This window comes from Leptodactylus fuscus, chromosome 1, assembly GCF_031893055.1.
Source record: "Leptodactylus fuscus isolate aLepFus1 chromosome 1, aLepFus1.hap2, whole genome shotgun sequence".
In the NCBI taxonomy this organism is placed as follows: Eukaryota; Metazoa; Chordata; class Amphibia; order Anura; family Leptodactylidae; genus Leptodactylus; species Leptodactylus fuscus.
The window spans coordinates 360,621,945-360,634,043 of record NC_134265.1 but is presented as its reverse complement, the minus strand read 5'-3'; the positions used below and the strand labels follow the sequence as shown (position 1 = coordinate 360,634,043).

Genomic DNA, 12,099 nt, shown 5'->3' with positions numbered 1-12,099 from the left:
ACGACTCTCTCAGACGCCAACCAATCCTCCCGCCCTCACCGATTCCAACAAAAACAGGAATGTGAGGAAACTTTTTGAAAACCCCTCCTATAGAACCAATACATCTCATAATGCAGACATATCATTTGCCATACAATTTGTAAAAGCCCAATGCTCCTGATGTGTCGTAACTATCTTTCTATCCAAACTCAAGCGTTGCAAAATACTTTGACGCACAACCCAAAACCCTCATGTAATGGTGGACAGCTTTATGGAAACAGAACTGCCTTATAAGCAACGGAGACGCCAGAATTAGTGTGGGAACCTACGGGGTGTTGTTAACGCAGTCGTCTGCTGACCACACAAGACAGAGCACAATTTAATAGACCACTTGGACACGTCACAAGGTTTGCACTACACTTGGCCTCTCGTGCTCTCTTGGCCTCCTGTACTGTAAATTAACTTTTGCAGGATAATAATCTTCTGGCCCCGCTACAAATCCTTGTATAGAAAATGTGTGGAAAGGAAACGGCGTAATTATCAGAACGTTACACGCTAATAACTCATTGACGTCCTGCCCGTTATTGTTCTTAACCATTTCTGTTGGATTTTTCCCAGTTTGCCGCTGAAATTAACATTGTGGGTGATGTTTATCCTTCAATGCGGTCTTAGCAGGCTTAGAGCGGCCATCTCTTCTGCGGAGATGACATTGCCCCCCGATGGGGTCTGAAGACGTAGGTTTGGAATAAATGCAGCTACGTTGGGAGTTTTTTGTCTTATAAGTCCTCTGGCCGCGGTCCTGTGGGTTGTAGAACACCTTTCGAAGTTGCCCTCATATGCTTTTGAGATGTCAACGGGGCAACAATTGACTTGCTCCTCTTAGAGCCCCTTGGTACGTCCACTCCTGAAGCCGATGGCTCGTGTTATATCCTACACAATATATACTGTACAGCACCAATAAAGAGTCATATAGTGCCAACAATGTAATAAAAGATACACAGTTTACCAATACTCAGGACACATTCGTGGATGTAGCTATTAGGTGTGGTCGCTACCAGGACTTGGACCCTGACGTGGCCCCAAAGGTTTCCATGGCACATAAAATATATCTCAATATCAATGTTTTTTCGATTTTGACCATGGATAAACTAATGGACTGGGACTTCGTCGTTCTATGAACATCCTTCCAGGTCCATACACATTGGATAAATATTGGCCACAACTGTTGAGTTCACTAGGACTAGCCAACCATCTTGTATGTGTCATGACTCTCCTCCAATGGCAGTTCTTGGGGTTTAACATGCGTGATCCCTTTGTTCTCAGGTGAGATATGAAGTCACCATGAAATGTGCCTTCCTTAAGCTGGCAATATATATTCCGTAAGACACATGATCACAGTGTGACCTCTTTTTTCTAGCATGGGTTGTGATGTAAAGAGGACATATCTCTCTGCTGCTTTCAGATATTATTACATACAGCAGTGTCATCAGCAGCAGTTGGTGCAGCTTCCAAGACCTTTGGAAGAGCGATTTTAGCATTAGCTCTTCAGTGTTTTGTAGAAACAGATACTAGACATGGATGCTGGTACCAGACATCGTACAGGTAGTAGACATGGGTATAGGTGCTAGACATGGGTACAAGAACTAAACATAGGTACAGGCACTAGACATGATACAGGTACTAGACATGGTGCAGAGAGCAGATGTGATACAGGTACTAGACATAGTGCAGAGAGCAGATGTGATACAGATACTAGACATGGTGCAGATAGAAGACACAGGTACAGGTACTAGACATGGTTCAGCGAGAAGACATGGTACAGATAGCAGACATTGTTACAGATACTAGACATGGTACGGGTGCCAGACATGGTACTAGACATGGTGCAGATAGTAGATATGGGTATAGGTGCTAGACATGGTGCAGATAGTAGACATGGGTATAGATACTAGACATGGGTACAAGAACTAAACATAGGTACAGGCACTAGACATGATACAGGTACTAGGCATGGTGCAGATAGCAGATGTGATACAGGTACTAGACATAGTGCAGAGAGCAGATGTGATACAGATACTAGACATGGTGCAGATAGAAGACACAGGTACAGGTACTAGACATGGTTCAGCGAGAAGACATGGTACAGATAGCAGACATTGTTACAGATACTAGACATGGTACGGGTGCCAGACATGGTACTAGACATGGTGCAGATAGTAGATATGGGTATAGGTGCTAGACATGGTGCAGATAGTAGACATGGGTATAGATACTAGACATGGGTACAAGAACTAAACATAGGTACAGGCACTAGACATGATACAGGTACTAGGCATGGTGCAGATAGCAGATGTGATACAGATACTAGACATGGTGCAGATAGTAAACATAATACAGGTACTGGACATGGTGCAGATAGAAGACACAGGTACAGGTACTAGACATGGTTCAGCTAGAAGACATGGTGCAGATAGCAGACATTGTTACAGATACTAGACATGGGTACGGGTGCCAGACATGATACAGGTACTAGACATGGTACAGGTGCTAGACATTGTGCAGATAACAGACATTGGTACAGGTACTAGACATGGTGCAGATAGTAGACATGGGTATAGGTACTAGACATGGTGCAGATAGAAGACATGGGTATAGGTACTAGACGTGGTGCAGATAGTAGACATGGGTATAGGTACTAGACATTGTGAAGATAGTAGACATGGGTATAGGTACTAGACGTGGTGCAGATAGTAGACATGGGTATAGGTACTAGACATTGTGCAGATAGTAGACATGGGTATAGGCACTAGACATGGTGCAGATAGTAGACATGGGTATAGGTACTAGACATGGTGCAGATAGTAGACATGGGTATAGGTACTAGACATGGTGCAGATAGTAGACATGGGTATAGGTACTAGACATGGTGCAGATAGTAGACATAGGTATAGGTCCTAGACATAGTGCATATAGTAGACATGGGTATAGGTACTAGACATTGTGAAGATAGTAGACATGGGTATAGGTACTAGACATTGTGAAGATAGTAGACATGGGTATAGGTACTAGACATGGTGCAGATAGTAGACATGGGTATAGGTACTAGACATGGTGCAGATAGTAGACATGGGTATAGGTACTAGACATGGTGCAGATAGTAGACATAGGTATAGGTCCTAGACATGGTGCAGATAGTAGACATGGGTATAGGTACTAGACATGGTGCAGATAGTAGACATGGGTATAGGTACTAGACATGGTGCAGATAGTAGACATAGGTATAGGTCCTAGACATGGTGCAGATAGTAGACATAGGTATAGGTCCTAGACATGGTGCATATAGTAGACATGGGTATAGGTACTAGACATGGTACAGATAGTAGACATGGGTACAGGTGCTAGACATTGTGCAGATAGTAGACATGGTAAAGGTAGTAGACATGGTGCAGATAATAGACATGGTAAAGGTAGTAGACATGGGCGACATCATAAGCAATTGCAGATTGTGAATCTCCTTTGATGGCCATCTTGAACCATCCCTGTCTTGATCCACTATGGAGGATTCCTGCTCCTGTCTCTCATTGTGCACTTTGTATATACTGTATAGTAATGGCGTCTTTCATCTGGCAGGTGCTGGACACTGAGCTGGAGAACATAGAAGACTATGAGGCACTGTCTGACTTCTGTCGAACATTCAAGCTATATAGAGGCAGATCCCAAGATGAGGCTGAAGATCCATCAGTAGTCGGAGAATTCAAGGTGAGCTACGAGGAATCATATTATAGCCCAAGGAACTTTGAAGAAGATATGACTATCATGATGTGGTTAGACTGATACCCATATCTTCTGGATTATAGACCAACCTTATGGTCTATATATATTCTGTATGTTCTTCTCTTTGCCTAGTTCGATTTGTTTAGGACTAAGTTATGGTGGTTCCATATACCAAATGTCCCCACAGTAAGGCCATGTATTGTCCACTTGGTTGCATTGGCCTTGTAATGGAATTGCAGTTGTGACATCATTTACCGTAGATCGGGATTCTTTAAGCCACTAATGGTTGGTACTGGCTAGACATGGAGCAGAGTCTAAGGCATCTCCATATTCGTTAGATTTTCAGATGTAGTCCCTGGAATAATCTTTGGCAGTAGATGCAGCAGAAGCTTAGTCAGGAACAAAGACAAAGGTCCTTACCAGGAGAGTGGTCAGCATGTCACAGGTCAGAGAACAAGACAGTAGCATAATCTGGAATGGAGTGAAGGGTCATGGACTGCAACAGAACAATAGGTATCAGGAGAACCATCCTAGTAGTACCCAGGAACAAGGCTGAGGTCAAGACCCAGATCAGTAAGGATCAGTAGGACAAGGCCAGGAAAGGGAATGGATCACAACCTTGACTTTAGCAACCACCCACCAACAAGGCCTGATCCAGCAAGGCTGTGGCATGAGACAGGAGATGTCACTGGAGTGGGGGCAGAATCCGAGGCCCCTAGCTGGTATCCAATGCTGGAACCGAGTGAGGTGAGTAACAGTGTTTTTTGGTGCAGGTGTGCAGGACACATAGCCGTCATCAATCCACGTCTTCACTTCACATTTCTGTTTGACACATTGGAAGAGGAGAAAGGTTACAATGATTGATAAAGACAGTCGCGATGAGAACATTGAGGCATTGTCAGGGCTCTGGGAAAGCCCAGCGGTGTTTCCACCACTATATACTCCGCTGTGCAGTGCATCTATGGGTCAGATATAGAAGGCAGGTCCTGCCTGGGGGCCAGTTGAAACCTATCTTACATAACAGCAATTATTGCAATGACTCAGTGATGGAACATATTATTGGGACCCTTGTATATTGTTATTCTTAATTATGAGTTGTCCATTATGTGGCAGCAATGAGCGTAATGTCAACCAGTATGTAATAGAAAGCTTATCTGAGGCTGATGAGATGAGCAGGAATGTGGGAGAAATCTGTAACACTCATTATCTGGAGGGAAAAACCTGACACAGCCAATGGAAAATAACACAAGGCTCAAAGACGAGAGGATTGTGGTCCCGCACGTTCAGGAGCCCGGAGCATAATTGGAAGGATCACCACAGGACACATGGGGATGATCACCGCCATAAACCACTCATCGTCTCTTCCCAAATCCTCTCCTGTGGCTCCTCTGTAATTACTCCAACGCTCGATCCTTCGAGATGAAATCCAGGAGTAAAACCTGGAGATACTTTCATAAAAAGCTCAATAACATAAACTTACAGGAAAAACAAAGTCCACGCTCTATGAACTCTACGGCTTTACATATCAGGACGTAGGAAACGTCTTAGAATTAGGTCAATCAAAACTCAGGTACAGAACAACACATGGCAGGTTCTACCTGGCCAAAAACAAAGCCAAAATGGACAAGCCATGTGTGAAAAAATAAGTGCCCCCCAGGAATCAATGGCTTGCAGAACCACCTTTATAGCAATAACATGAAGTTATGGTTTTCTAGAAACCTTTACTAGTCACTCCCATCGTTCTGGAGTAATTCTGGACCCTCTACTTTACTGCCTTGTTTCGGGATTTTCTGACCAGCTCTCCGCGGTTCCAACACAGAATTTCTATAGCGTTGTGTTATGGACTGTGATCGGCCAAGCTTTATCTGTTGGATACATGTAGATGTCTCTTATTTGTCTCTAGAATACTTTGATATACAGAGGAGTTCATGGTTGACTCAATGACACCCAAGTCATTCAAGGTGCTCAGATCCTGTGGCTGCAAAACAATCCCAAATCATCGTTCCTCCACCAAACCTCCTTGACAGCTGGTGCTAGGTGTTTCTGCTGATTTTGGTTTTTGCCAGACATGACACAGTGGCAAACCTCTCTACTCATCCATCTGAAGGTTTGCTCAGATGAAACTTTCATAACGTAAGTCATCCTGCCATGATGTCTTCACCAAGCAAAGGCTTTCACCTAACAACTCTTCCATACTTGTTCACTCTTCTAATCCTATCATCGTGGACTTGAACATTTAAAGGTTTTTCCAGGAACTAGACAAACTTCTTTGGAGGGTCAGGGGAGGTGTAACCTAAAAAATGCAGACTCACCTGTTTCTAAAGCTCCATTGACCTCTGCCACTGTTCGTTTGGTCTCATGTTGTGGTCTTGATGTCAGAAGTCCCATGCCGCATGGGTCCTCCGTGGTTGATGGTAAGGAACAAGTGATGTAAGGATGAATGGATACAGGCAACAGATAACGGAGTGTTGGGTGAGGATGCTCCAGACAAGCAAACTGCCAAAACTTCTGCTTTTATAGAGGCGGTCACACTTTCTGATAATCAATTTATCAAGCAGATTTTTGACCCATGTATTTCATTATGAAGTAACAAAGACAATGTGTGCCCCTTCAAAGGCTGATTGTTAAGGAAAGTCAGAACCGCCGACTTATCTTAAAGGGAATGTCACCAGGGTATGCATGCTCCAGACTGTTCATTTGCATACCATAAAGTAAATCAATATCTACCTTTAAGGATAGGTTTTCACTTGGAAAGAGCAGGATCATCTTTAGTTGATACCTGGAACAACACTGGTCAAATAGAAGGGTGAATGGTCATGTGTGTTCTCCATATCGACCACCAATGGAACCATGGATGTTCTGCTGTGTACAGTAATAGTGTCTACAAAAAAATTACAATAGATAATATAAAACATTCTTAACTATCTGTGTTTTTTTCTCCAAGGGTTCCTTTAAAATATACTCCCTTCCTGAAGATCCGTCAATTCCCACGCCTCCTCGACAATTCCGTCAACTCCCAGCAAAAGGCTTACAAGAGTGCTTGGTCAGGATCTACATTGTCCGTGCCTTCGGTCTGCAACCCAAGGATGCTAATGGCAAAGTGAGCACCATAGAAAGAGATAGTTAATATAGAGGTCCAATATCTAGAGTCCAAATATCAGCCAAGGTTACCACTTCCTCAATCAGAAACAGAAAGGAGGGGCGTAGTGGAGGGGGCGGAGTGGAGGGGGCGGGGTGGAGCAGAGGTGGCGGCGTTAGCAGGCAGAGAGCAGGCAGGGAGAGGACCTGCTCTCTGCTAAGCATGAGGGGAGGCCACTGGAGCAGTGCTGCGTCCACAGGGCCTCCCCAATCCCCTCGCTTCCCGTGCCGGGCTGCCGAGATGGTGACTAAGCCAGTCCAGGACAGCTTATCCTGGACTGGCTTAGGTCAGCAAAAATGCCGCCCCCCCGTGGCCCTGGCATAGCGCCGCCTGAAGCGGTCGCTTCAGGTCGCCTCATGAGAGGTGCGGCGCTGGATTAGGGGCATAGTCCATTTCCTGAAGACGAAGTGAAGTTGACTTCCTTGAATTGTCTCCATCTATGAGTTTTAAGTTCGGGGATTGTTAATATTTTTTGGTGACTTTTATCTATTTGGCCTCCTTTTCAGTGCGACCCCTATGTGAAGATATCCGTTGGCAAAAAGTCCATCAACGATCAGGAGAATTACATCCCGTGCACTTTAGAACCTGTTTTTGGAAAGTAAGTTGTGAGCGTATGGGGTGATGTGTAAGTTACGTATAACGTGGTTACGTTCAGGGACGTCGTTGTAAGCACAAAATCCATCCAGGGCCTATAATGTACTTTATCCTAAAGGTAAAACCTTGTCTACTCAAGGTCAGCAACTTTTTTAAGCCAGAAAACTCTCCTATGAAGATTATAACTCACCCTCTTTGCTTACGTCTTCTCTGTATCTCAGGATGTTCGAGCTGACCTGCACTTTGCCGTTAGAAAAAGACCTGAAGATCACGCTCTACGACTACGATATGTTGTCAAAGGACGAGAAGATCGGAGAGACCGTCATAGATCTGGAAAATCGTTTTCTTTCCAAATATGGAGCTCGATGCGGCATACCACAAACCTATTGCATGTATGTAACCCTTTAGTAAAGACTCCTTTATAGTGGGAATCGGGATTATTTGACCCCTCAGAACTTCTTAGAAGTCATCAATGTTGCACTTTGTTCCAGATCATTCTTTGGACAAGTATAGAAATACATTGATGGTGGTGTAGAGGTGACAGCCGAACTCTGGTGCTCTAGAGGCTCCCGAGCTACATAAGACATTAGTATTATAAATGGTACATGGTAGGTTGGGTACATTTGGAACGAAGAGCTGAAATATTGCAATTTTTTTTGTTTCTTTAGCTCCGGTCCGAACCAGTGGAGGGATCAGCTACGACCTTCCCAACTCCTTCATATATTTGCCCAGCAGCGCAACCTCAAACCTCCGGTCTACAAAAACAACAGGATTTTATTCCGCAATCACGAGCACAGCCTCTCCGACCTCGGTGAGCTTCACGATTTTTGTTTATGACCGACTCCAACTAAAGGGACAACGATCTCCGAAATATACAATGTTTATATATGTAATGTATCAATTGTTCAATTCTTCCTGCTTATCAAAGAGCAATCTCCTTCTCCACTTCCAATCCATAATAGTGGACATCCCTGGACCCTGACCAGTGCACCTTATTATTACACAGTGCCCTTGTAACAACCATGTATCGACCATGGAGCCCACACTGTTGTTCCTAAATATTGTCTTCTTAGAGTAAGTTCCCATGGTGTCACTTGGAGAGGAGCTCGAGGTGTTCTAAAGCCAAAAAAAACTTCTTTAAAAACGTCCCTGTGGGACCTGCAGAGGATTCCGATGCCGGACCAAGCTTTCTGCCGCTGGTTTTTATACGTGATAAGCCCTATATACAATGAGAATGATCGAATCTGAGTTCTCGGCCACAGTTTCAGGATGGAGCACCTCCAGTAGCCGGAGCAATGTTCACAGTTTTGAGATGGACAAATCAAACCTACATTGCAACATTAAAAAAGCATCCAGCCCCCCCATACCTGTATATTTTCTTAAAGTAGACACCTGCAGAATTGTCAGAATGCCACATGGTACTGTATACGAACAGGCACCTTCATGCAATTTTGATTAAAAGTGAATCTTTTATGAAAAAATGCAAATAAATGTATATTAGTTGCTAAAAGCGGAAACCAAACAAAAAATTATATGCACCAACCCTCTAAAAATAAGAGTTCAACATGTGCAGAGTTATTTCATATCACTATGGCCTGAACCCGCATGCACGTGTCTTCAGAAAATCACCAGAACTGGAAGGAACAAAAATCTGCTTTGAAGCTGGAAATGTTACAAAAGTATCATCCTATAAAATGTAGGGATTACACACCATGAAAAGTAAGTGAACCCCTAAACCCTATGTATTTTTTGAAAGTAGACAACCTGAAGATTACAAATGTCTTAATGGGTCATCAATAGCCACATCCATCTTCATGCAACTTTGCGACCAACACAAATAATTTTTTGAAAAAAATGCGCTAAAACACATACTGTATTTGCACCTAAAACTCATGTTCAATCTCAGATTCATATACAAAATACATTTATAATAATAGCTTATGGTGTATACAATGTGTATATATACTATATGTACCGCAAACATCAACTACAACAAGAGCTCGGACTCACAAAAACACTAATACAGAAGACAAGCAGGATTTTGCTAATACAGTGATACCTCGGTTCTCGAACGCCTTGACTTTCGACCAAATCGGTATTCGAACAGGAAATTCGAGAAAATTTTGTCTTGGAATCCGAACAAATATTTGGAACTCGAACAGCCGAACGTCCGAGATTAGCCGAGTTGATCCGAATGGCGTTCATTCGGCCCAGCGCCTTGCCTGCGTCATCATTGTGAGTCAGTGTGAGAGAGAGAGTCACATTGTTTTTTTCGGTTCTCGAACAATTTGGTTCTCGACCGACCTCCCGGAACGAATTATGTTAGAGAACCGAGGTATCACTGTATGTTAAAAATTAGAGATGAGTGAGTACTGTTCGGATCAACCGATCCGAACAGCACGCTCTCATAGAAATGAATGGACGTAGCCGGCACGCGGGGGGTTAAGCGGCCGTCCACCGTCAAAGTGGAAATACCAGGTGCATCCATTCATTTCTATGGAGCGTGCTGTTCAGATCGGCTGATCCGAACAGTACTCGGTCATCTCTATTAAAAATCTATACTGCACCTACCAAACTGTGACTGTGACACCAAAGTCTAACTTTTCCAGATTACACAGCATACCGTATATAAAAACACAATTTAATAGTTCATATATACAACCACCTTCATGCAACGTTGTGGCAAACAGACATTGCTAGCAAAAATTGCACAAAAATTCAAATTTGCTACTAAAGTGCGGCTCAAGCAATCCCTTTCTGCAAACTTAATGTACTGTCCATAAAACTGCAATATGTGAGGAGTTCATACATACCACACATGTATATACAGTACATACCACACATGTATATACAGTACATACCACACATGTATATACAGTACATACCACACATGTATATATTTACAGGGATGGGTGTTAAAGAAACTCCAAAATCACAGAAATGCGCCATCCCATTTTGTCCGTGCAAATTAAATAGGACTTTACATAAAAATGTTATTTTCCATTCCCCAATAAAAATTTTAGCAATGTATACGTTCATCTCTAGTGATAATCCTTATTACTATTATTTTAGTGTGTAACGGATATCACTAGAGACGTATTTTACTGTAGAAAGCTCACGTATGGACAGGACAGTGATTGGGTGAAATGTAAACTTTATTCACGACTTTGTGTATGTGTTGTGTAAGTGTTTGGTGCGACTTTATTTTGGCGCTGCGACCTGGACAATGGTAAACGTCTGGGTCACAGCGCCAACAAACCTCCTGGTTATGTTCAGGGGGTATAACATAAGAATACCCCACTAGTAAAGCTCAGGGGGGAATTATATTATACCTGTATGTATCAGACAGCAAAAGTATAGTATGTGCTCTGATTGGCAGGAGAAGGGTTAATAGGGACAGTAGCGTCCCTGCCACCCCCCTCCTGGTGTCACAAACAAGTTATGCACAGAGTCAGATTGTTTCTCTGTCTCTGTGCACTCTGCTGGGCTGCTCGTGCTCCCCTCCCGTTCGCAAATTGCTTGCTTAGACAGGAGGGGGGGATAATTTAGAGCCCTATATCTTTGGATTGCATAAACATATCTTGATGCTTTAAACTGTATTTTAAAGATGAGAATCCCATCTTTAAAATGATACTGAGATCTTGATGATACAACGTATAGTTTTGGAGCAATTTACTGTTGAAATGCTGTCGGGAATTGAGATCTGAGGTTGGATCTCAATGCCAAATAGCATTTTCAACAGTGAATCGCTCCAAAACTGTAAGTTGTATCATCAAGTTATTGGTGTCATTTTAAAGATGAGATCCTCCTCTTTAAAATGCATTTTAAAGCATCAAGATATGTTGATGTAGTCCAGAGATATCGGCATTAGTAGGGAGGACGTAGTAGCTACGTCCTCGGCTACTGATGTGCCACCTTGGGAGGACGTAGAGCTACGTGCTTGGCAGTGAAAGGGTTAAATTAAAAATTTTGGCTATAACTGCATATAATGGAAAAAAAAAAACACAAGTCACCTCTCTGAATTTTCTTTGTATTTTTTTGCTTCGACAGAGGACAATAAAATCCCAAACCCACATCTGGGACCCCCTGAAGAACGTCTTGCCCTGCACGTCCTGAGAAAACAAGCCCTTGTGTGTGAACATGTTGAGACGAGGTCCCTGTACAGCCCCCTGCAGCCTGATATAGAGCAGGTACGGAGCCTTTATCACGTAGGTTATAGTTGTAATGCAGCGGTAGAGTGGACCTCATTGTAACAGTCACCAAGATCAAAGACATCACTTGATAAGACGAGGGCGAGAGTCACGGTGAGGAGGTCGAGGCAGGTGCATTGGCACAACATCTGTAACATTCCCCAGCCCTATATATTTTACAAGCGTCTGTACAGATTTATTGCCCTCTCGCAGATTTACTATAATTTTCCTCATTCTTATTACACAATGTTTTCTTTCTTTCCCAACCAACTTAAAAAAAAAAAAGAACAGAATAAAAATTTCAACACTTGATGGAAATTCTCCAGCTGGGGGTCTTATAAGGGTCTGATGTCCTCGCTAGGGTCCTCATATCACCAGACAAATAGACTTCAAGAGTTTTATTTTTTTAAAACTATTGAAATC

The 12,099-nt window shown here is 43.0% G+C and overlaps 1 protein-coding gene across 2 annotated transcripts in view; it reads left to right on the top strand.

Annotated features, from left to right (window-relative positions):
• DYSF (dysferlin) overlaps positions 1-12,099 on the top strand; it is a 283,259-nt gene that overhangs the window by 257,287 nt on the left and 13,873 nt on the right. For both annotated transcript variants that reach the window (XM_075261820.1, XM_075261819.1), the window contains 6 exons: positions 3,610-3,738; positions 6,698-6,853; positions 7,399-7,490; positions 7,708-7,878; positions 8,155-8,297; positions 11,537-11,676. In XM_075261820.1, coding sequence (XP_075117921.1) covers positions 3,610-3,738; positions 6,698-6,853; positions 7,399-7,490; positions 7,708-7,878; positions 8,155-8,297; positions 11,537-11,676 — 831 coding nt within the window. The remainder of the gene's footprint in view (positions 1-3,609; positions 3,739-6,697; positions 6,854-7,398; positions 7,491-7,707; positions 7,879-8,154; positions 8,298-11,536; positions 11,677-12,099) is intronic.